Source organism: Eleutherodactylus coqui, chromosome 2 (assembly GCF_035609145.1).
Source record: "Eleutherodactylus coqui strain aEleCoq1 chromosome 2, aEleCoq1.hap1, whole genome shotgun sequence".
Taxonomy (NCBI): domain Eukaryota; kingdom Metazoa; phylum Chordata; class Amphibia; order Anura; family Eleutherodactylidae; genus Eleutherodactylus; species Eleutherodactylus coqui.
Genome location: NC_089838.1, coordinates 113,091,042 through 113,117,299, shown reverse-complemented (window position 1 = coordinate 113,117,299; position 26,258 = coordinate 113,091,042). Strand labels below are relative to the sequence as shown.

At 41.2% G+C, this 26,258-nt stretch overlaps 1 protein-coding gene across 1 annotated transcript in view; it reads left to right on the top strand.

Annotated features, from left to right (window-relative positions):
• The window catches only part of LOC136610625 (uncharacterized PE-PGRS family protein PE_PGRS36-like), a 46,276-nt gene extending 21,478 nt beyond the window's left edge, over positions 1–24,798 (top strand). Inside the window, exons 6-9 of the mRNA XM_066589837.1 lie at positions 17,493–17,558; positions 18,891–18,938; positions 21,886–22,609; positions 24,683–24,798. Of these exons, the coding sequence (XP_066445934.1) occupies positions 17,493–17,558; positions 18,891–18,938; positions 21,886–22,593 (822 nt within the window). The 3' untranslated portion in view covers positions 22,594–22,609; positions 24,683–24,798. The remainder of the gene's footprint in view (positions 1–17,492; positions 17,559–18,890; positions 18,939–21,885; positions 22,610–24,682) is intronic.
• The last annotated feature ends 1,460 nt before the right edge of the window (positions 24,799–26,258 follow it).

Genomic DNA, 26,258 nt, shown 5'->3' with positions numbered 1-26,258 from the left:
AAAATAATTAAATGAGATAACCAACATACACATAAAAAAGGAATACAATAGACATTAAGAATAACTATGCTATGAAGATAAACTCGTTAGAGATAAATACAGTGGTGCTTGAAAGTTTATGGACACTTTAGAACTTTTCATATAATGCTTACATTTGACCTAAAACTACATCAGATTTTCACACAAGGTCTAAAAGTAGATTAAGAGAACCAAATAAAAAATGGGTGAAAAACATTTATTTATTTATTGAGGAAAAAGATCCAATATCACATGTCTGATCTTCACAGCACGTTTGTGGAAGTGTATCAAGGCAAGGTTAAAAAAACACCTTTAAAGAGTTTGGACTCCACCAATCCAAAAATCAAACAGATTATGTACAAATGGAGGACATTCAAGACCAAGTGCAAGGCATATAACAGTATGCAAAGTCAGAAATGAACAATACCTAGGTATGACTGGGTGCGCGGCTGTTAGAAAGAAATGGAGATTTTTTTTGATGGGAGGCACTGAGCCAGGTAGCATAGATAAGTGTGCTATCTGCGGAGAGGGAGCATATAGTAATCTCCCTGTAAGTGGAGAATACTATATCCCAAAAAGGCGCAATGTTAGGACAATTCCACCAAATATTCAACATGGCTCCTATTTTCCTATTACACCTCTAGCAATACAGGGAGACCGTGGGGAAAATGTGATGCAACAGAACTGGACACCTATACCATCTAGTTATTATTTTATAGTTCCTTTCTTGTGTTCTACAGGCCATGGGCAGCTTGTGGACCAGTAAAATGGCCCTCTCCCAATCCCCGGGAGCTATTGCACATCCAAGATCCTTTTCCCACATTTTCATCAACGCAGGGTCCCAATCAAGGGTTTTCTCCATAATCTCTTGGTAAATCTTAGACATCTAGGCGGGGGCAATTCCTGGGTAAACAAGGTTTCAAAAAGAGTAAGTGGAGTTGTGAACTTTGAGTAATTGGATTTAAGGAAGTTTCCCTGGCAGGAAGAAAATCTGGGTTGCAAAATAAAGGGATTAATGAGCCCTTCTTCTTGGACAACGCAAAGCTTAGCACTGCATTGTTCCATAACTTCAAGGAATCTACCGGAAGAGGCGAATGCTCAATAGTATTGGGTCTCAATGTTTGCGCCAGCCAGGGTAAACCCGCTACTTTTATTTCCAACAAATCCTCTTCCAATCTCACCCATTGCTTGGAACCCCTGTGAAAATGCCAGCCAAACAAGTGCATTACTATGGAAGCCAGGTGATAAATCCTAAGAACAGGTAGCCTCGTTCTTCCCTTACCCCTTGTGTCTTGTATGGTTCTGCAGCATCCGAGTGAGACGCACTAAAGTGGAGGAGACCACAAGGATTGCAAGTTGGATGTCATGGGTGGCGCTGCAATCTCTCCCGACAATGGCGGCAAAGGTGCCCTACTCAGTCGCTGCGCAGTGGCACAAAAGATATATATATCTACTCTTACGATGAACAGTGCTTTGTCACATGACGCCAGCACTTCATCTGGGACTTCAAGGGTCAATGATGGAAATAATTTCACATGAGTCCTGGTAGCTTTTGATTTAGTAAACTGGAAGTGTACAGATTTACTTAAGCTTCAGTTTTAGAAATCCAATACAATACAGCAATGACACTCTTGAAGAAGCTTGGCAGAGCAACTGATTATGCAGTATAACAACACTTTGTAGTACAGCTGAATTTGGATGAAACACAGATTTCTCTTCAATGCTCTCTCTATTTGTATTTAGAGGTTACACAGTAGAAATTTCCACAGTCCTAGTTATCTGTTGAGCTTACTGAAAGTTGGCTATGCAGTTATTGGAGTTAAAGTTTAAGATGAGCCTCGTTACTACCCCTGGCTTTGATTTCACCGGATTGTATGTAACTCACTGTTTTAGTGGAACGGGTCCCAGTTTCTCTATTCCTCATTGTTAGTAGACTAGGGAGCTGATGAATCTTTGCTTCCCTGTTGAATAGCATGTTGTAGCTGCTCACTCTGCTAAACTCCTCCCGCACGACATCTGACGATGACTCTCTCCGCAGACTCCCTGACTACTCCTTCACTTCCTGTCTTGTTCCTGCACTAAACAAAGTTCGAGAAACATGTTGAGCTCTCTTTTTTCCATCTGTTTGTAAACTTATATTAGCTCAAATCTATATTGTTTACTTTCACAGGCCTCTATTGTGGCCTATGTGATGATATCATGCATTAATACTATTGATGCACCCTGCCTACCCTTTAGGCCTTGTTAACTCTTGATGGATCCTCTGCTTTTTTTCAACACCTAGTTTGGAACCCAGTACATTTGTCTTAGGATCTGGCCTTCCTCTTGGAGCAGTTAAAGTTATTAGAGCATGTTTATCTTTTTTTCTCCGAGATATTTTTTCCACAATATCTATTACAAACGCCGTTAGGTTCACACAATGTGTGTCCTTGCTACTTTAGGAGCACAACTTTTGTCAGAAATATTTTCACCCAATAAACATCATTGATGGTCATTTTTGGCTGACCTATGCCATTGCACCTCAGTCTTGTTTGGTTGTGACTAAAGGCTCAGGGGTTGTCTCAATACCAATATCTCTGTCCGTCTGGTGGTATATTTCTATACTTTTGTATTTTTTTGATATTTATTAGCCCTTATTTGATATTTTAGACAGTTATAATAAAAGTTATATTTTAGGGGTGTGTCCAGTGACATTTCTCCATTTGAATGGGAAACACTGTGACAAACTGGCCACTTCTCCTGCGGGTGCAGACACGTTTAGAGCTTTCGATTTTAAAATTGCTCAACCTGCCAAACCTGCAAATCTCAGTGAGGCTGTGTAATATATAATAACATTTCATCCACGTACAGAGACATTTTTAACAATCTAAAGAACAAATCTAAAGACGTATTTAATATACACACACAATCACATGGGAGGGCGCGAACATGGTGAACTTAATTTGCACTAGATAAAGAGGGTGAGAGGGCACAGATATGTTGGAATAAATAGCATTTAGATAAATACCAAAGAGTGATGACAATAACAATAAATAATTAGTCCAGTGACAAGGAATGTGAAAGCAACGTGAAATCTTTCCTTCAGACCTGCAAACAAGGAAAATGGAACAATACGTCTGCAGCACCACCTATTGGATGGCAGCATTCCTTCAAATCAATGTATGAGTTTTTACTAAGTCTGTAAAACAATGATTGGGAATAGCACCCCTTCTGGATGCTGTCCTTGGGGAAAGACGATGCTATCCCCCGACCCCGTCTTCACGCACCTCCTGACCACCTTCAGACATTATTCTCCACCGATGCAAGAACTCTGCTCCAAGGTGCATTCCATTTTTGAGAGTATCAAAAATGGCCATAAATTTATACTCCAAATTCTTCTGTGAAGTTGCCCCTTAGTATGATAACTCTCATCTGCTCTTTGCTGTGACCCTCACCACAAAAATGTTTTGCCACAGATAATTCAGTCTTTCCCTCTCTAATTGTGTGGCGATGAGATCTCATCCTGGCTCTCTGTTTTTGTCCTGTTCCCTAATATAAAGCCCCCCAACAGGACATTCACTGCATAGGATCAGGTACACAACATTAGACATGGAACATATTAATGTCCCCGGGATCTCATAGTCCTGCTGTGTGGGGGGAATTTCTATCCTGTCCGTTGTCAGTATATGTGACTAGATCTTGCAGCTCCTTACATTACAAGGATAAGGTCCTTTTTGTGTGTCAGAGAACAATGCCCTCCTGATTATAAAGTTCCTCAAATTTGGAGGTTGCCTGTAGCATAGGAAGGGAGAATCCGAGGATATGGTTTTCAGACTGTCATCCTTGTATAGGGTATGGCAAAGTTTCTTTGCAGTCTTCCTTAGAACCTTTATCTGTGAATTGTAGGTCACTACTAGAGGCACACATCTGTTTTTTTTCTTTCTCCTTGTATTAGAGTAGTTGGTTTTGGGTATCCTGGTGGCTCTGGTGATTTGGTCATTAATTGAGGTGGGATGGTAGCCATGATTTAAAAATGTATTTTTGAGATTGTGTAAATGTTTCTCTCTGTCTGTTGGGTTGGAGCAGATCCGGTTGTATCTGATGGACTGGCTGTAGACGATGGACTTTTTAATGTGCTTAGGTTGGGAACTATCCCATCTGAGGTATGTGGGCTGATCAATCGGTTTTCGGTATAGGGATGTCTGTATTGAGTTGTTTGAAATTTTTATGGTGGTGTCCAAAAAGTTGATTTCTGTATACGAGTAGCTTAATATCAGGTTTATGGTGGAGTGGAATGCATTGAATCTCTCATGGAATTTTATTATTTCTTGTACAGTGTTGGTCTAGATGATTATGATTTCAGCAATGTAGCGGAAGTAGGCCAATGGTTTGCTGGAGCAGGGGGCCAGAAAGTCACTCTCCAGTTTTAAGAGTGCTGCTATGATCCTTATGAATACATCAAACTACTTGAAAGAAGCAGATAGACAGCTAATGGATACCAGATACTATACTAAACTGAATTAAGACCCGACCCAAAAATATGTGAGGGAATTGAGAAGGGTCATCAGAAGCCTATCTGTGAACTCCACAAAACGTTTGGAAATATAGCTGAGCTAAATTGAATTTTATTGATAGATAGATGGATGGCTGAACTTATTTTTAATTCAGATTAGATATTAAATAATAACTATTTTCGGCCAGTATCCATGTAGCATAGCTAGTACCATCTATGCCATGCTGGAGTAATATAGCAAGCAGAGATTCTGACCTTTATTATGGGTGGCTCAGAATAGCCTAGCCAGTATTATCTGTCCAATTTAGCTGTGCCTCATGGTTAATATTATCTATGCAGCATAGTTAGGTTGGGATATTACAGCAAGCAGAGATACTGACCTTTATTATATCTAGCTCAGTATAGCCTAGCCAGTACTATCCAGTCAATTTAGTTCAATCAGTATTCAGACATACGTTTGCCTTGCTGTCCTCAAAAGTGCTTTTCTTGAGTAACGGCGAGACAATAGTGATATAGACCAGTAATTATTAGGAAATTATACAGTACATGCACATCAGACACACATCACTGCTACATGTATATCACATACAGCTCTGCTACATATATTCTTCAACAGGGATGAAAAGTAGCACAGCAGAGACCTCCACACACTGATCAACCCTTGGTCATGTGACCCCAGACTGCTTCCATTGCTGCCATACAGGTGACTGATCACATGATGGTGATATCATGACAGGTCCTGTAAGCAAATGGCTATTGTAGGTGTTCGTTAGTATTCCATTCCCTACAAACCTTACTGGCTCCAGTTGCTATAGAATAATAACAAACACCTAGCCGGACAGCAGCAGTGTGCTTACAGGACCTGTGATGACATCACTATCATTTTAACCGGGACAGAGCATGTAACTCACTCACTCGGGATGAAGGATGTTTGATGACGTCTCCATCATGTGATCAAGGCAGAGCATGTAACTCACTCACTCTTGCTCCGCCCCTGATCATCCGGGTGAGTTACATGCTCCACCCCTACTCATATGATGGTGACATCATCACAGGTCCATCATCACAGGTCCTGGAGGTCATCCAGAGTGAATTATGCATCCCCTACAAACCCCCATGGCCTCAGTTGCTATGAATTACTTTCTAAACAAAAAACTGTTTTTCAGTAGGAGCTCCCCATGCTTCCCCATCAACCCAGAGACTCCTAGATACCCAAGCAGCCTTTTCACTTGCCCCCATCTTATAACCCCTGTGTAGAAGCCTAGACTTCCAGTCACAGCTACTTCCTATTCCTCACCAGGTCATTATAACAATTGAAATAAGGACCCTTCATCCAACAGTCTTAAGGCCTATTTACACAGGCAGATAAGTGATCATTTTGCATAAAGTACTAATAGGCACTAATTGCTATTAGTACTTTTTCAGCTTCATTTGCATGCAAATGAGCTTCTGGGAGCTGTTGCAGAACTCACCAGGAGATCTGAGCGCTGTCATTAGCTCCATTGTTCAGCCAGGGGCTGCTAGGAGAAAACAATGTAATCTCAGGCTCACTGTGGAGAATTCAGCACCATGGACAGCAGAGACAGAGTGCCTGCGGTCCTGCTTACCAGCTATTTTGCCAGGGGGGCTGACAACTGAGACAAAGCAATCAGCTATAATCCGCTCTCCCTCAGCAGAACACAGCATGCAGTCCTGCTTATCAGCTGTTCTGCTGAACCATGGTTTTCAAGCAGAATTGAAAACCGTAGTTCGGCAAAAAACTGAAAGATGAGCCTATTTAGACACAACGATTATCGATCAAAAGATGGCTTTTGAGCATATTTTGAAAAAAATCATTGTGTTGAAATGGGCTTTTAAGCATGCAGAGAGGTTGCACAGCACATGCATACAAAGTAATAAGCAGAATCTGGTCCCATTCTTCTCCCACCCCCCACCACACACCTCAGGATGGATAATGGACATAATATCGTTGGAAGAAGTAAAATCTGTGTGGGGCAGAACTTCGAGACCAGACCGAAAAGACAGTGACCAGCACATAAATTATAGTAAGTGTTTATGTGAAATGTGCTTGATTATGTGGGGCAGCAGAAATGGGAAGAGATTCTATAGGTCCTGGAATACTTCTATAATAGGGTGTTTAGTCTCCAGGAGAAACTGCTGCCCCCAAAAGAAGAACCAGAAGTGCAGTATGCTATTTTCCTAATTCACTGCTAGCTACGCTAATTTCAGCCACAGCGTCTTGGTCTTACAACTCATGACACAAGGAGAACCATTTAAGAGTATAGAGATATCACAAGCAGCAAACCACAGTCCCAGTATGGGTAGGACCCTGTTTTAAGATGCAGCAGCCACCCGGGTTTGGACCAAGTCCCAAAGTACAGCCAAAAAAGAAAGAAGGTGGCAGCATCAGGAGGTGCATAAATTCCTCAAGATTTTATTCTCCCATAACAAGAAATCACGATGTTTCAGGTCTTTGTCAAGGAGAACCATTTGAGATCAATGATGTAGATGAATAAACTCATACAGAAGGCCCAATGAACTTGATATAACAGATTACTCATAATCACATAACCCCTTTGTTGTGTTTGTGCTACAGTTCATTGATATTTACAATTTCTTACAACTGCTTACTTTTATATTTGGTTCTACCTGTTGGCAGGTAAGTGCTTGGATAACATTTGCTTTACATGAAGGTACAAATAACCATTAAGGTAACATCCTTTGATCTTCCTGGCATGGCACGACATAAGTATAATGAGCATCAGATTTCATCCATCTCATCTTTCACAGTGACTTCACACTTTCTTCCTCTTTGTGATGTATGTTAGGTTAGTATTGGATGTACTTCTGGACTAAAAATTCTATAAATTGCCCAAATCTCCAGTGATTCTACACAGTTCGTCTCTGAGTGTTCATACCAAAGAAACACTTTGCACGAAGGACAAAAATGAAGACCATGTGTCCTCTCCTGGTGATTGCAGCTGTATGTTGCTTCGGTAAGTGCCACTGATTTTTTTGTGATACTGTTGTGCTAGTGTGTTCAGTCTTACAATGCTTTTTATTACAAATTTTGTCAATTGCTTCTCGCTGTTTCCAGATAACAGACCACAAAACTTCCAAGCAATAGACTATAATGCAAAATATTACTCTGCTAGAATGGTACCGCATTGAAGAGCAAGTGACCTAAGTTTAAAGCAAATCTTCAGCTTTTAATTACAGGTCATTTTTAGGTCCAACATTCTGTGCCATAATTAGGCATTTTCACAGCCATACCTTCATCTCTCTAATACAGAGTCCCAAATGCCTAGCAGAATAATATTAGTAAACTCCTAAACTTCCTCTAATGGTGCCTGTAGGCATCCAAAATGATAGGATTTAATTCTGTATTAGGGTCTCTTTATTAAACAAAAATGAGAATTTGGAGTCTATTGAGATCAAAAAATGCTGTTTAAAAGTGATCATTCACTGTAATAGTGAAATATTAAAGGAGCTTTCCAGGAGTTAAAATTGGTCACTGCAATTTTCTAAGTACTGTTATAGTAATAATATATGTGCTTCTTACATCAGCCTGATAAATATGAGATAGAGAGATATGAGATAGATAGATAGATAGATAAATAGATAGATAGATATGAGATAGAGAGCTAGCATGCAATGGATCTGAGTCTGACTCCATATTGGTCATTCTTCAGTAAACTTCTGTTTTTTTGTTAACATCAAGATACAGATATAGTGGAAATAATGCATGTACACCCCCAAAATCATAACAACTAATGATTTGCTTACTATGTAAAGACTCTAATGATTAACATATCTTAACACCTCAAGTTATATGCTGCTACCAAGCACGTAATTCCTAAAACTCAAGTAGCACAGACGTTCATTAATATCCCTGCCTAGACCAAGGTATGCGAGAGAGGAGATAAGAAGCAGCTCCCCCCATGAGAATGAGCATCCCAGAGCCTTCTCCTGAGAAAGCTGCATAAGGGTGTATTATAACATGCTGCTTGCACATACCAGGGTATAATTTTGAGCACGTTAACCATTTAACTGCTAATTATTTCCTATGAAGGTATATATATATATATATATATATCCATATATCTACCTTCATAGGAAATAGTTAGCAGTTAAACGGTTACATGCATCATTTCCACTATATCTGTATCATGATGTTAACAATAAAGCAGAAGTGTACTGGAGAGTGACCAACATGGAGTCAGACTCAGATACACTGTATGCATGCTACTACTCATTATAACCAATTTGGAGCAGGGCAGTAAAGTACATGAAATGGGATATTATACCCATAACATCTGGCGCCTGACTTGGAAAAATTGACGACTGATCCTTGGAAATACGAATCCAACCAATGGACATGCGGTTTGGCAGACGCAAGCAATGCTGCAGCAAACAAGGGTTCATTTTTGCTAAATGGTCACTTGTCTATTTAAGAACCCTGTGACTTCACTGTTCTGTGTTGCTATGTTCTTTTAAAAATTGTTGGTTAGACATAAGATAGCTCTCATCATCGTTTGTAGTGTTTATTCTGTTACCAAATCTTGACGAAGATTTGATGGTTATTTGAGGTAAGTAATGGTTTCTTGAAATACGAAACGTTTATTCTCAAGGTTATTTTAATTACCTCAGGCAATAAAACTGCTAAGCAGTTGACAGTGAAAGATGGACCATTTGGGTTTCTTTCTAGCCATAAATAATGGGTAATGCTGACTTTAAAATTGATGATGATGTAGATAGGATGTTCACAGCAAAAGAAATAGTGCAAGCTTTTGCAGGTAAAAAGCAGGAGGTTGGGTGGTTACTATAGATGAGCGAGTATACTCGCTAAAGGCAATTGCTCGAGCGAGCATTGCCTTTAGCGAGTATCTCCCCCGCTGGAGACTGAAGGTTCGGGTGCCGGCAGCGGGCAAGGAGCTGTGGTGGAGAGCGGGGCGGAACGGAAGGGAGATCTCTCTCTCTCCCTCTCTCCCCCCCGCTCCCTCCTGCTGACAGCTGCTGCTCACCGCTCCCCCGCGCCGACACCCGAACCTTCTGTCTCGAGCGGGGGAGATACTCACTAAAGGCAATGCTCGCTCGAGCAATTGCCTTTAGCGAGTATACTCGCTCATCTCTGGTGGTTACTAAAAGACACTTCCACAAAGCTTTAGAACCCAGACTTGACGGTCCATAGCAAGTAATCCTAACCACTGCTACAGATGTTCAGCGGGAAGGACAAATTCAATTGGATACACGCGTTTCGCTGCAAGAGAGTCTCCCCACCATGATGAACATATGCTTTTTCCTGGGTTCTTCAATCCCTGTTATCTTTTTCCCAGCAATGCTTCCTTAACTAAGTCTCTGAAGGGTCTAACTAGACTCTTTAAAGAACTAACAGCAAATTTTGCCCTCTCCAACCCCTTTTGGTGACTGCTGGACTGATGCTTTCAGCAGATAGAGCCACCAGATTTAATCTTTTGCTTGAACTTTAGTTAAATGGTTAGCATGCTCAATATTATACCCTGGTATGTGCAAGCAGCATGTCATAATACACCCTTACGCAGCTTTCTTACAAGAAGGCTCTGGGATGCTCATTCTCATGGGGGAAGCTGCTTCTTATCTCCTCTCTCGCATACCTTGGTACAGGCAGGGATATTAATAAAGTCTGTGCTACTTGAGTTTTAGGAATTACGTGTTTGGTAGCGGCATATAACTTGGGGTGTTAAGGTATGTTAATCATTAGAGTCTTTACATAGTAAGAAATCATAGGTTGTTATGATATTTGGGGTGTACATGTGTCATTTCAACTATATCTGTATCTTCATGTTAACAAAAAAGCAGACGTTTACTGAAGAATGACCAATATGGAGTCAGACTCAGATCCATTGCATGCTAGCTCTCTATCTATCTATCTATCTATCTATCTATCTATCTATCTATCTATCTATCTATCTATCTATCTATCTATCTATCTATCTATCTATCTATCTATCTATCTATCTCTAGCTGGTATAAGTTATACATCTCCCTGGATTTACTGTACATAATTTTACACGTTACACACACAATTAAAAACGCATTACAAACACATGCAGTTATTATTAGTGTTTGCAGCTTCTTAATAGCGTACGTGGTCTTTAAATAATGCATGCAGTTTTTTTATGTGTTTTTCTTAATTGTGATTATAAAGTACAACAAAAACATGAACAAACCCTGAGGCCAATCTTACACTTTCATCCAGAAAACGCAGCCTGAAAATGTGGCATTTTTACCAGATTTCCAAGCTGCATTTTTGAACGCATGGTACAGTGTTTGACATCACTGCAATGCACCCCTATCATTGTAATGTGTGAGGAGGTGCATTAAAAAATGCAAAAATAGAACAGACAGCTCTCGAAAAATCACAGCACTATTAATACCGCATTCAAGCACAGGTTTCAGTAACCCTATTAAAATCAATAGGAGTGTAGTACTGCGGTTAGTACAGTGCTCGGGGCACCATGCTAATAGCAGGAAAGTGCAGGAAATGTGTCATGTTTGGAAAGATTACCCAAAGGGGCTAGATCATATATGGAAATTTGTTTTGCAGCTGTATGCAGCATGATTTAGGTATAGGTACGGGGAAGAGGATGGGAGTGAAGGCCCAGGGTGAGGGGCCCCCAAACTAAACCTTTGCACCCGAGCCCCTGAGTCTTTTGGTACGTTTCTGGTATAGGACTGTAAATTCAAGCAATTGAATCCTAGCATGAAAGTAAAGTACTGTTTTCCTGTTACAGCTTGTTGTATGGTGCTGAGGAGCAAATTACAGCATTTTAAAGGGAATTCCAACCAAAGTTCAAGGGTGACCATATATTAGTAAATCATACATGAGAATTTAATAAGAACCTGGTTATATCCCTAAGTGAAAAGTTACCAAACTTTGGCTACAGCTCTGACTCGTGATTCACTAATTTATGGGTAGAAGTTATGTTTAAATATGAGGCCAAAAATGTACAGTTATAACCGTATGGGCAGCTTTTTAAAGTCTATGGCCACCTTAATACAAGTTTTAAGGAAAATACTGAACACTGCATCATCCCCCAGTGATCAGAGTGACAGGGAAGATGCATACAGAATCTGATCTGTATGTAGTGTTTAGTGTTACTGTCCTGCCTTATGTAGCGCTCTCATAGTACAACTGAAGAAGACTACTCAGCAGACTGAGGAGAGGGGTGCTGAAAACAGGAACTGTCAGCCAATTATGACTGCACTAATGGCCAAAGTGAAGGCTGGGATATTTTGCATATATAGAAAGCCATATAAAACTGAATAGTAACACTACCAAAAACGTTAAGTAAATATTTTGAGAATAAAAGGCTAATTAAAGGGCTTGTACCACAAAAAATATTTATAGTTAAATCCAGCCCATAATTATGAACACATTTTGTATATAACCTATTAGGTTTCACGTGGGACGGAATGTTTTGCAGGATGTTACGGAATTTTCCTCTGTCAAAATACGCAGGTCTAATTGCCATAGAATTCTGCCATGTTTTGCATAAAAATCTGCACATTAAGCACGTATTTTTTGTATGCCAGAATATTCCATCCTGTGTGAAAATGCCCTTAAAAATGTTTCTGTCCCCAGGTATTCAAAGAGTAATGTTAGAGTAGTGCCAACTGCTGTTTATATTCTGTATCCACCTTAGTAACTGTTCACCTGTTCAGTCTTGCTTCCATCTCTGCTGCAGTGTTTATGTGGAGGGAATGGTGAAGGTTTGTTCCTGAAGTTGCTGCATCTACTGGATGGTGAGCAGATAATAGTGAGACAGCGTTGCAGCAGAGAAGCAAGACTGAGTGACTTGGAACATTTACTGAGGTTGACAAATACAGAAAGACTCTTCAACAGAAATAGCAGTTAGAGCCGTTGTACATGGGAAACGCCTGACAGTAGTCCCAGCGATAATCGCTCCTTTACTTTCACAAGAGCGCTCATTGCTCAGTGAATGGAGGCTAAACATGTCAGAGATCATTTCAGCCACCTGCCTACATTCACAGTAAACAGGTATCCATTCATAGATGAACGACTGCCTGTTTACATAGTTTTATCATCATGCAGTTTTTATGCCTGCAGAAGCTAAATTACAAACTATACGTCAACAAATTATCATTCGTTCTTCAGTTGCTACAAGGCTAAATGATTATCCTCCTGCGTAAAAAGGTCTTTAGGTTTGATTCACATGAGTGTTTTCACACCCGGCCAATATACGCTGCCACTCTGATGCATTAGTTTACAATGCATCAGTTCAGATGAGCATATTGCTGGGGTGTAAAAGTGCCTGGCTGTCAAAGATAGTGCATTTTGGCCAGGCTCTTTTACTTCGGCAGCTGCATAGACTCCTATGGGAGCCTATGACAGCTGCTACCCCGTCCAGCCTCCTCCCATTGCCGAGAGACAGGGAGGGGGAAGGAAGGGTTAGACAGCTTAGCTCTGTTTAGCTCTAGCTAAACTGTCTCTCGCCACCCAACGGCATGGCGGGCTCGGCGTATATGGGCCGGGCTGGGAGCTGTCTGAATTGGCACACAAACGTTAAATTTGTGCGCCGGTTCATGGGTTTTTACATCACCAGTGGGCGAACATAAAAATGATGACGCCTGTGTGAATAAGCCCTTATACTAACAATAGTTCTACAATATCTGGGAATAGATAACTTTTTTAGGAGTGTAAATACAAAATATAAGTATAATGGGCTGGATTTCCGCATGAACAATATTTTTTGTGGAATATCTCCTTCAAAAAAACTATTTTGTGATTATACATTTGCTTTAAACTGAACAATTGTATTCTCCATATGGAAATATTTTTATTCTTCAAATGCTCTATATTTTTTGTGGTTAGTGGGCTATATATTGGGTATTGCAATTAACATTCTAATGAAGACTGTGCAATAACAGGCTAAAATGACATAAGAATGTGAATCTACATTAGAAAAATACCAAAAGGTTACTAACAGTATTTTATGTATTGTAGCCCCCGCCATGTCAAGTGTTATTAGGGATGGCAATGATGAACAAGGTTCTGTTCAAGGACAAAGCTGCCTGGAGAAATCTGTGGTACGTATATGACTGTATATCAGCAAAGTCCTGCAATAAGTAGAAAGCAACTTGAGACGATCATTTTCTGAGCTGTAGTAGATAAAATAAAGTTTGCAATGTAGTTACTTACTTCATAGTATGTCTACTTTTGCCCTAATAGTGCATCTAGTTAGGGGTTGTTTAAAGTAGATCATAGACTTCAGATAATGGCTGACCAAGTACCTTTTAAGCCACCAACCATCCCACTGTAGACATGTACATTGGGCTCTGCTTGTGTATTTCAGTAGGGACTGGGCATATTATGATGTTTGTCTGTTGTGGAAACAAAGGCTTTGTCATATAAAAATCCAACCAGTCTGATCAGGGACTATCAGTAACGTCTAGCCATCAGCAACAATCTTACATCTGTGGCCCCCTTTACTCAACTTTCATATAAATGGACTCTGTGTGGAAACTGTAACAATGCTGTAAATTAATGTTTCCTATTTTCTGTTACCCTGCAGACATCGTTGGTCTTTACTTTATAAAACATGTAATTGATTGATTTTTTTAGGACAAAAAGAAAAACGCTGCTACTCAGATCTTAGACTTAATCTGCGCACATATGAAATTTAAGGTAAAAAGTGAAACCAGCATGGCCTTTACTGTGTATTCAGGCTGTCTTTCATGGAAACGTATTTACATACTTAATGGATGTGATATATTTACTTATTAGGATACACCTGATAAGGAAGGACTTATCAAAGCAATAAAGGACCTGCAGGTGAGCAACCTATAATGTTATTCTTATCCTCATTTTCATCATCTAATTTCACATTATAAACCTTGTTTCCTGCTCACATTGCTCAGTGTTGTAATCAAGAACCTCATATTTCAGTAAATGCGTCACTTCTGTACCAAAAGAATATCTTTTTCTGCTGCTCGCTTGGAAATACTCAGAGATGACTGTTTCTGGAAATCTAACAAATCTATCGCTGTAGTATGGCACAAGGTTAGATCTTTCTGGCTAGGATGTTAAATACTTTTGTATAAAAAGAGTAAAGTATTATGGAGGTCAGACCTTTATTGGCTAACCAGAAGAATTCTATACAATATACAAGCTTTTGAGGCTACTTAGTGTCCCTTCATCAGGCTGCTGAGTAATGGGCATTATACAGCCTTAAAAGCTTACATAATTGTCTGTTAGTCAATAAAGGTCTTACCCCCAGAATACTTTACTCTTTTTTATACAACAGTATTTAACATCATAAATCATTCTGTGAAAAGCTCATTTAAATCACTGGAAGTGTTCTCGGTGCAGATGTCTCCAGACAGTCCCTGCCATAGATACCCTCCAGAATGCCTGCTTGAGTTACCTTAATGCAATGCCTGCCACTGACGCTGCCATACAGTGCCATCCTCATATGCCCCCTATAGTTCCTGATGAAAATGCCTCTAATTTATCCATAAGTGGCTGGATCAATGTATAATGTGGGCTCAATGTATAATATGCCCTTCTTCACACCCTTGCTACAACATCTCCCGTGGTGTATGGACTCCCAACAGGGATGTGTCCACCATAGCCGTGCAATTAGCCATAATGGAAATGTGTTTATTCCAGTTACGCCTCAACATGGGCACCGGATATTATCCTTCCTGAGGTGTTTGGTGGGGCGACAGACTCATCCCGGCTAACTATGTGGCTATTTATTGTGTGTGAGGCTTATCCACTTCTGCCAAATACTGTGTCACATACATTGCTCTTTCCTTCTGCATTAAATCTCCTCCCTTTCCCGCTTCTAGGGACCAACTATGGCTCTTAAGTTTCCCATGTGGGGTTGCTCCTATCAGGGTGTTCACCCTACTTCTAGGCAGGGTCTGCTACACCAAAGTTAGTTAGGGATTCCATCACCACTTTTATGTTACTATAATTTGCCCTATTTTTTTCCCCTCTTACTTTGGTTATATATGTCTATATTGGTTCTTTAAGGGCAGAAATTATGTCTTGGTCTGATTTGTTGGTGACGTCCATGAACGGAGCTGTACTTGTGCTCTGTATTATCATAAGAAGCACAACATTATAAGATGAGTCTTTATAATATATTTTTGTACAAATAACTACCTGCATATAGCGCCTTTTGTTTCCTATATTTTACTTTGCGCCGTCCCATAATATATTATGCAGCATAACTGGAATTGTTTACAGTAAAAGGATAGAAAAGCTGACGGTTTACCGGTCATGACTGCTTCCCTTGTATGCTTTATCTCCAAAATTTGAGCCTGTATCCACCTGGAGCTGGCATAGGAAATAACTCAACTACCAAACTGGTGATAACAGATAAGGGCCACAGTAATCAATTATGGTATCATAATGACACTTTTCAAAAAAAGGATGATAGTTGGAGAAAAATGTGATAGATGTATTCAAATGGCGCAGATTAAATAATACATTTAGTGTAACATAATATATAAAAACTGTATGTATCATATAATTTACAACAAAACATTAGAACAAATGTTCATATCAAAATACAGTCAAGGTCAGCAGTACTCACCCAAAACCCATGGGGAGGAGGGGAATGATGCACGCCTACAGGGATCAGACCCACAATCCACTCAAACATCCAAATAGTGCAAGGAAGGCAGCATCCGTAGTACAACAAAATATCCAGATGGATCTCCTTTATTCCTCAAAATCTATAGCAGTGACGTTTAGACTCCATTCAGGAGTCTTTATCAACAAATGTTGATGTTCCTTTTTGATTTCCACTCCCATAATTGTAACTACCTGGACCATCATCTGTGCTAATGTTTGCATTCTCATCTAGGATGCTTCTGGCTGCTCCACTAAAGACCTTTTTGGAACAAGTGCAAGCCCAGTAAGATATTTTTCTATATATTTCATATCATCTTGTTAAGCGCTGCAGTGTCTTCTACATGTCAGTAATTATCATGTTTTGTATGTTTTTGGCCTCATGAACACATGCATGTGTATTTCAGGGCTCTTTCCCACAAGCGTATATCAGCCGGCCATTCCAATGCATCAGATCACATGGCCGTATTCCTGAGACGTAAAAGCGCACGGCCAGGTCAATATAGCACCAGGCGTTTTTATGTCGGGCCCAAAAGATAGTACTGGAACTATCTTTTGAGCCGGAATATGTCAGCCATTGCATAGGCTCCTATGGGAGCCCATGGCAGTGGCCACAGGTGGAAGGGAGTTCAGCAGTTTGGCTGCTAAACTCCCTCCCTCTGCTCTCCTCCCCCTGTGTAGGCTCACCGCTCTTCTCCTTCCCGCTCGTTGTTTGCAATGGGAGGGAGTGGGATGTGGGCAGAGCTAAGCACCATTCTGTCCCGCCTCTTCTTATTGCTGGCTGTGGACAAGGGGTGAGACATTGGCGAAACTAAGCTCCCGCCCTCTCCCCACATTGTTCATAGCCATCAATGGGAGGAGGCGGGACAGGCAGGCACTTAGCTCAGCCTCTGTCCCACCCTCCCATTGCAAAGAACGAGCGGGAGGAGAAGAGAGGTGAGCCTGTGATGGAGAGGGAGGGAAAAGGGGTGATGGCATGGTATTCTCTGTGTATATGCGCCGGGACCCATGCCGTCTGAACGGGCGTACAAACTTTTGATTTGTGCGCCCATTCACCAATTTTATCTCTCCCAACATAGCGTATATAGGCCGGCCGAGAAAACGGATGGCTGATATATGCTCGTGGGAAAGGAGCCTCAGCCTGTAATATAGTAATGTATTGCAAGCTGGATCCCTTCTACAGTTCAAGGGTTTTCAGTGAATTCTGCACTTCAGGGTGAATTCAGTCTGATATGCAGCATTATTGGTGCCAAATGTACTAAAACCATGATGTGCAGAAAGCCTAATAACACCTAAAGTCTCACTCTGTCTTCTATTTCAATATCTGCTGTCCCCCAGGAACAGGTGGCGATGGATGAAAATGGTGTCCTTTCAAACCAGATGCCCACTATGAAGAATATGTTGGTAAGCAAATGCACATATACACACTGTAGTATTTAAAGGGAATGTGTCAGCAGAAAATTACCTAGAAATCACATTTATGTTAAACATATTTAAGGTGATTTTTTTAAAATTTTCAGTCACAATTTATTTTTTTTAAATCCTAAAATCCTGCATTTTTCACTCTCAACACAAAGCCTAACAATAGGCTGACACTTCCTGTTCTGTAGAGGAAGCTTTCCAGCAGTCATCTCACTAACATCACAGGCAGGATTACACTGACAGGTAAACCCTATATGTAGATAACACAGGATCCACCGTTTTACAATAGGTGATTAGCTGAGACTATCTACTCCCCTCCCTGCAAAATGACCTCTGCACAGGTCACAGAACATGTCTTGAACAGTCTCCCATACAAGTCCATGTGTCCCCTCCTGTCAATTGTGTGAATGGCCCATGAAAATGATGCTGCTTCATTGTGTTATACGAGCCAGAGTTTCATAGTCGCAAATGCCCCTGCAAATACGTTCGTCTGTTTAGGCCCTTAGGCATATCTTCTAAGTGCTCTTAATGCTCTTAAATGCAGCTCAGGAAAGATGGTCATAGTCATGTGCAGGCAACAGCTAAAAACTTCTACAACCAGAAAATAGAAAAAAAAAAGAAAAATGGAAAATCTGGTTTTAATTTGTGGTCATATAATCACTTTAAAATTTAGAAAATGGACTGGGATAAGGATTAATATGGGGACAGGGATGCTCAAAAAATATTAAAAAGCATTGTAAATGTTTTAACTTTGTCAGTACATTAATTATGCGTCCCTTGTATACATGATAACACAGAGGCTTGTTACAGACAGCTCTGATAGACATACAGTAACTGTGATGAGTCCTGTACTGTGCGTCCATCACATGACCAGGACAAAATTTTACATTTTTAAAAAATATAAAAGTTTTCTATTGAATCCTTATTAAAATTGCTTGCTTTGTATTTAACCCTAAAGTGGCCAACCTCTTTAACACTCCTCAAAAAGACGATATCCAACCCCTATAATAAAATGTAAGACAACTATAAATGCTATAAAACAAGAAAGGACACATATCACAAAACGATACCCCCTTAAAAATGTGAACCTTTATTTAGAAATATTTAAAAACATTATTACTAGAGATGAGCGAGTATACTCGCTAAGGCACATTACCGCTCGTCTTTAAAGATTCGGGGTCCGGCGGCGGCGGGGGAGAGCGGGGAGGAACAGAGGGGAGATCTCTCTCTCCCTCTCTCCCCCCCCCGCTCACCGCCGCAACTCACCTGTCATTTCAATACCTACATACTAAGATTTATTTATTCTTTTTGCAGAAACAGTGTGATCTTCCTTTGTCAGTACCGATCCTGTGCGTTATTCGGGTAAGATCTCTGCAGTTATAGTTTAAAAACAGTAGCATGCCCTGATAAAAAGAAAATCCTCTAGTATAGCATCTAGTATACTGTAACAGGTGCCACAGATTATGACAGGATATGCGGATACAGCACAAGGAAGACCACCTCTTTAGGAGGACCTTCCCTCCATAAAGACCAGATTTTTGTGTGACTGACTTGCTACTCCATAGTCTTTCTTAATTGGTCATCTTTAAAGAGGTTGTCCAGTTGTAAACTATTGATGGCCTATGTGCTGGAAGGGCCACCAATTTTAGATCAACAGGGGTCTGCTGCCACGGAGCTGCTCACTGGGCTGGTGAGTTCATGCATTGAGCTGATTTCTGCAGGAAACAGACAGCTCTGTTCCCACTGCAGTGGCCAGGCTTGGTATTGCAGACCAAGTTCCCATTGAAGTAAATGAGAACTTTGCCTGTAATATCAAGCTCGACCACTGCAGTGGGAACAAAGCTGTCTGTTTCTTGCAAGAATCAGATCAGTGCATGAACACACTGTCCCAACAAACAGCTGATCAGCCGGTGTCCCCAGCAGCAGACCTCCGCTGATCTACTATTGATGGTCTATTCTATGGATAACCACCCTTTCTGAATACTTCTTTTGATGGTACATGTATCACATTTAGGCCACAACGTTTTAGCAGGTGTTTCAAACGGCCACTAAAAACGCTGTGCTAAGCCTCCATTGAAGAGCGTACTAAGCCTCAGACAAGTGTTTGAGCACAGCGTTTCTAACGCCGCAATTTTTGAACGTTGTCTGGTCTACTTTATTGCATTTCAGCGATTTGTAAAGCCATCAAAATGCCGTTAAACGCGTTTTAAAATGCCATTCAAAGAGAGATGGAAAGAGCTTATTCCTGCTCTCACCAGTGAGGACTGGGGGACTGCGATGTCCACAAACACCGCAGTGTCACCAGCAGCAAACAACAAACTGATACAACTATATATACTGCATCAGTGCTATCTGACGCCAATCAGACTGCATAAAATGAAGAGGATCCCCACAAACCAATGTCATAGATGCAGAGCCCCTAATGCAAACTTCAACCATCTAATATGGAGTTGCTCTAATATTCACACTTACTGGGGAGAAGTCACAGAATTCTTAACTCAACTGATGGGCATACCAGTACCACAAGACCCAGCAGTGTGCCTACTGGGCATCCTAGAAGAGGAGCAATGGCAATACCACGACAGAATACTCCTCACTAAGGCACTATTCTACGCCCGCAAGGCAATAGCTTTGTGTTGGATGGATAGACGCCCCCCCGACACTCTCAAAATGGCAGAACATAATTAATGCTATTCTACCATATGAAAAAATAGTATACAAAAATTGAAAATGCCCCGACAAGTTCGATAAGGTGTGGGAAAGATGGTGCGGATCAACAAGCACAATATTCACGCAAGACCGATTCCAAAATCTGCTGAGAGCAGCCGCACCTAGAACAAGCCGGTAAATCACGAGGGAGTTATGGCCCTCCACTGGAGCCATGTGCTAATATGATGCCACAATGTACCCAATACCAGCATATGTTAATGTAGCGTATTTGAATGTAATTACAGAACCACAAGAGCCTATGATGTAACCAAGTTGTTTATTCATGCAATGTATGAAATATAAACTGTTCAATAAACCGAGTTTAAGAAAAAAAAAATGCCATTCAAAAACACTGTAAAACGCTGCATTTTAAAAACATGGTGTTTAACTAACACTCGTGTGAGAGTGGCCTTATAGCTCAGGGCTGCATTCTCAATTCTGTAGAGTTCAGATCTGAAATCTTCAGTATTCCATCATGGCTCAGTGGCAGTAAAAAGCTGCCTGCACTTCTTAGAATGTGAATAACTACAATCTAATATGAAAGAGACTAATTGTCCTACTGAAGTAATGGAGCTCATCAATACCTTCGTGCCATGCTGTAAATGTTATGTTCAAAGATAAATATGTGCTTTAGGCCGCCTGCACACTTGCGAGAAAATCGCACCATTTTTGAGCGATGCAAGAGTGAGTGAAAACATAGAATTATGAAATCCCTGTTTTTCAATGGTTTCCTTCACATTTGCAATGTTTTCACCCATGCAATGTTGCGTAAAAAAAAAAATCATGTTCTTTCTTTCTGTGCTTTGCTTTTTTTATGTCCCATGTTTCCCTATAGAGCCTCCTTTTTATCACATCACTAAGCACGAACGTGCAATGTGTTTATGTGTTCTTAACAATTGATAGTCCTATTGTCTTTCTTGCATAAAAAAATCGCAGCAAAATTGCGCTAAAAAATGCGTGAGAACATCACAAGCGGCAGTGATATTTTGGCGAGAAAAAGCAGCCCTGACGCTCTAAAATCTTTGGAAAAAAGTTGGGATTTTGCTGCGATTTTCTCGCAGCAAAATCATGATCGCCAGTGTGATGGAGCCCTCAAGCTATTGCAGTATTACTTTTGTACAGATGAGTAAGGGCTCATTCCCACAACCATACCTGTAAAACACTACGGGTCTCCCTGCAGCGTTTTACCAGTGTTTGTAAATACTGGCTCCACCGGCAGAGACCGGGTATGGTAGCTCTGCTTCATAGCGGGGTTGCATATGAAAAACACCACCCTTACGCAATGTATTGCATATGGACAGAGTTGCATACGCTGCCTATACCAATGTATAGGCCTCACGCTGCGTGGTACGCAGAGAAATAGAGCATGCTGTAATCGGTTTCCGTGTGTATCAACATGCAGTGCTTACACGCTAATGTGAACGGATCAATGAACGTCTATTTACTTTTATTGACTACATTCACCTTGTGACACATGGCCGTTCATTGTGGCCGCATGATGTGCTGAAATCACAGTTGTGTGAATGAGCCCTAAAGGAGGAACTATTGAGACTGGATGTTGTTTCTACAACACTAATGTTGTTTTTTCTTCTATTTGCAGGACAACATTGTGTCTGAACAAACTAGTAAAGGGGAAGCTAGTCAAGAAAATAAACGTATTACTCGTAGTCTTTTAGGAGGGTTACTTGGAGGTGGAGGTGGATCAGGAGGGCTACTTAATGGTGTACTTGGAGGTGGAGGTGGATCAGGAGGGCTACTTGGAGGAATACTTGGGCCAAAAGGGCTCGTTGGTGGTGTACTTGGAGGTGGAGATGGATCAGGAGGGCTACTTAATGGTGTACTTGGAGGTGGAGGTGGATCAGGAGGGCTACTTGGAGGAATACTTGGGCCAAAAGGGCTAGTTAGTGGTGTACTTGGAGGTGGAGATGGATCAGGAGGGCTACTTAATGGTTTACTTGGAGGTGGATCAGGAGGGCTACTTGGAGGAATACTTGGGCGACAAGGGCTAGTTAATGGTTTACTTGGAAGTGGAGATGGATCAGAAGGATTACTTGGAGGACTACTTTGTGGATCAGGAGGGCTAATTAATGGTTTACTTGGAGGTGGAGGGGGATCAAGAGGACCTGTTAGGCAGGGTTACCAGGGAACAACTGGAGGTGGTTATCAAGGGCAAGCAAATTTATTAGAAAGTTTACTAAAGCCCGTTCTTGGACTGCCTGGAAGTCTCCTAAGTGGTGGAAGGGAAGGAGATGGATTATTAGGAGGATTATTAGGCACTGTCGGTGGAATAACAGGGGGGCTACTTTAAAAAAAAGAATAAAAAGGTAAATATACAGTATATGCGTTTAACTCTACAAACTCAGTATTTGTGGGGATTTCTTTGCATGGACTGGTCAAACAGCTATATTTTTTTCACTTTTGAGCTTAATGAAGTAATCTTTTTGATTTCTCTGACATATAGGGCTGCATGTTTTCTTACTGATCTTACCAAATTGCAATCACTTTTTATATATTACACAATTCATGTGCTCCCGCCCCCTCTCTGCCTCCCCTCCACCCCCTCTCCGCCCCTCTGCACTATTTGCAATGAAAGGAGGCGGGACGGGGCTGGGCTAAGTCGTGAGAATTAGCCCCATCCCCGTCCCGCCTCCTCTCATTGCAAATAGTGCAGAGGGGCGGAGAGGACGCAGAGAGGGGGCAGGAGGTCAGAGCACTGCTCCTGGCTCTTCCAGGCTCCCCCCCTGCAGAGAGACGACGTATATCGGCTGGGCGTGAAAACAGAGCCGATATACGTTCGTCTGAATCCAGCCTTAGACACTTTTGGACACTTATTTTTATGATCTTATTTCTATGATCAACAAAGCATTTAAAGTAAAATGGGGTATGGCCTGATTTTTTTCCAAAAATTGTGCCAATATTTTGACACAACTTTTGGTGTAAGCTGAGACCACTGAGAGGTGGTCTAAGCTTAGACTAGACAGTCTTAAAATTTGATAGATTTATCATTCAGAGTTACTGTGATAAATGCGGCACATTTTAAGGCCTCATGTCCACGGGCAGGCATGGATTCTGAGTGCAGAATCCCGCAGTGGATTCCTGCTGTGCCCGTAGACATAAGGCAAAAAATACATTACTCACCTGTCCAGACGCAGTGCAGGTCTCCTCTGTCGTGGCCCGGATCTTCTTTCCTCTGCATGGCTTATGCACCCTGACAGCGTGCTGCGTGCATGCATTATGCCATTTATTTTTTAAATATCCTGCTTTTCCGTGGACCCGCGGCACGTCCGCAGTGTCAGCTGTGGGCATGCCGCGGACCGGACAGCTTCCATTGACTTCAATGGAAGAAGTCCCTGTGAGAGCCGCAGAAAAATGGAGAATGCTGAGTTTTTTTTCTCTGCGTGCGATCCGCCTGCAGGGAAAAAAATTACATCTGCAGATGCCCAATGATAGTCTATGAGCATATTGAACTGCAGATCATCTGCGCGGGTGACCCACTCGGATTCTGCAATTTAATTATGCCCATGGACATAAGGTCTAAGGCCTCATGCTCACGATTGTCGCGGGATATGCCCGCGGATTTACGATATTAGTAAATAAGCCCCAATGTGCTCTACCTGTAGAAGCTGATCAGCTGGAAACCACACTGGGAAACTACAGCATTTCGCTGTAAATCATGTGCGTTTTTCAACAGCATTTTTAATATCTAATTAACTTGCACATCAAGAATGCCGTGGTAAAGTCACATGAGCGCTATACAAGCGATATGTGAGAACACAGCCTAAATCCTCCTTGGGGTTTAATCATATAAGTGACAGTAGTTACTTGAATAACCCAACACACATTTTGCATGTCTGCTACCTGGGGGGTTAAAATAATGTGCTGCTGTGTACATGAGCCAAACACACAGCAGAATGTTAATTAGTAATATTTAAACCTTTTCAAATTCAGCAAAACCGTTTGTTCTACAATAGAAGTCAATGGACAATTGAAAAGAAATGTATGACAACGATCTGCACTGTATATTTTGTATTGCACCTTTTTGCAGTTTACTCTTTTAAATTAAACCAAGTAGCAAAGAGCAGAAGTTGCAGCAAATCTGAACATGTCTGCAAAACATCAGCACCAAAATCCACATCAAGGTCCGCATGGAAGACGTTTGGATTTTGATGCAGATTTGTTTGTGATGTTTCTGCCATGTGTGAGTCCCCATAAATGATACCTAAACAAGTATTTTAATGTGCATGAATACATTCCAAGCCATATTGGGTCAGCAGGAGTTTTTAGGAAAAGTCTTTAAAATGTAATATGCGCTATATACCTAATCATTGCTGTTATTATTACTATATTTATGTTTTTTTCAGTTACTGAAATTTTTTGTTTCCTTTTTGTTTATACAGGAAACCAAGGTGACAATCCAGATGAGTTTGGACTGAACATTTCCATGAAGAATCTATAATTTCCATATGTAGTTTAGCTTTGCTGATCAAAGGACTAATAAATGAGATGAAAAGCAGCTTTTGTCTTGGTGTTTGTCTTTTTTATAGAACCAAGTAGGGGCAAATAGTGCAAGAGAGGGACTTACTTTTTCTTAGATAAGAAGAGCATTTGTGGTCCGTGAAGGTGGGGCAATCATGGAGACAGGCTGGAGGCAATGGACATATTTTCTAGTAAACTTTTACTACTGAACTCAACAACATAAATCGGTCACACTGGGAAGAATCATATGGTTGTTTTTGACCTCATAGGGGCAGTCTCTCAATGCCAGTAATATTCAGCCAGCTGGGAACAGTCACTTAGTGTAAACAAGGTCCAGTCACAGTCCCCACATCTCCGGAGCCCCTCAACTGTCCCAGTCCCATATTTGGTAGCATCCTGTGTTCAGTCCTCTTCTCCTTACACTTGCCATCCTGAGAGGATGATGCTCACCGCAAGGGCTTACACCCATGAAGGCTCTGGCACTCAGCTAACCCTCCTGGCTTGCTATGTCACTCCAGTCAACTGCACACCACCATTAAATTCCCAAGGCTGTTACTTCCCAGTGCCATATTGGGTACGGCACAGTCTCTCTAATTCCCTGAGAGTCACTGCAGGTAATGTTAGGAACAAGTCCCTATTGCACAACATATACAATAGGAGGAATACATAGTTTGAAAATAAACAAAAGCATAAACAACACAAACATGGCATGTCATAATAAAACCACCATATTTTATCAACCTGTTGGGGGACTTCTGCTCCTTAAACTCCCCTACGGTTTATCTACTGCTGATCTTGGTAGCTGTTATAACTCCACACTGGTCCTGTGGATTGTAACAGAACAGCAACTGTGAAGAATATAACAAGTCCGTAATAACGGCATTGCAGTAGGAACTACTCAATATAAATTAGCTTTATATGCAGACCATATGTTATATATTACTGACTGTTATATACTCATTAGATCAGACCCAAACAGAGCATCTTGAACATACTTTCCCATTTAAATGGGTCTATCCTGATGGCCCCAGAACAGGTCATCAATAGCTAATCGCCAGGGACATGTTGTTTAGGATCCCCAGCAATGCCCCGATTGTCATTGCAGTGGGTCGAACATATGTTATAGTAGACTGCGCTGGAAACGACCTAACTGCTTTCACTCTCCTTGAAATCAATGGTAGCTAAAGCCAGCTATTACATTTCAGACACAGCTATAGCAATAGGAACAAAGCCAGCCAAGCCACTTCCTGTGCCGTCTACTCCGATGCACATCCAGCCTGCTGTACTGAGAGTGAGCCGGGCGATTGGCGAAATGGCTAGCCATCCCAACTAGCTGGCTCCTGCGATTAACTATGGATGACCTATGGATGGGTCATCAATAGTTTTGCCAGGAAAACCCCTTTAAATGTCTTGGTGTATACCTATCTACTGATATGCCTGATCTGCATGCAGAGAATTATGTCCTTATTCTTCAACAGACATTACAAGAACCCTTAG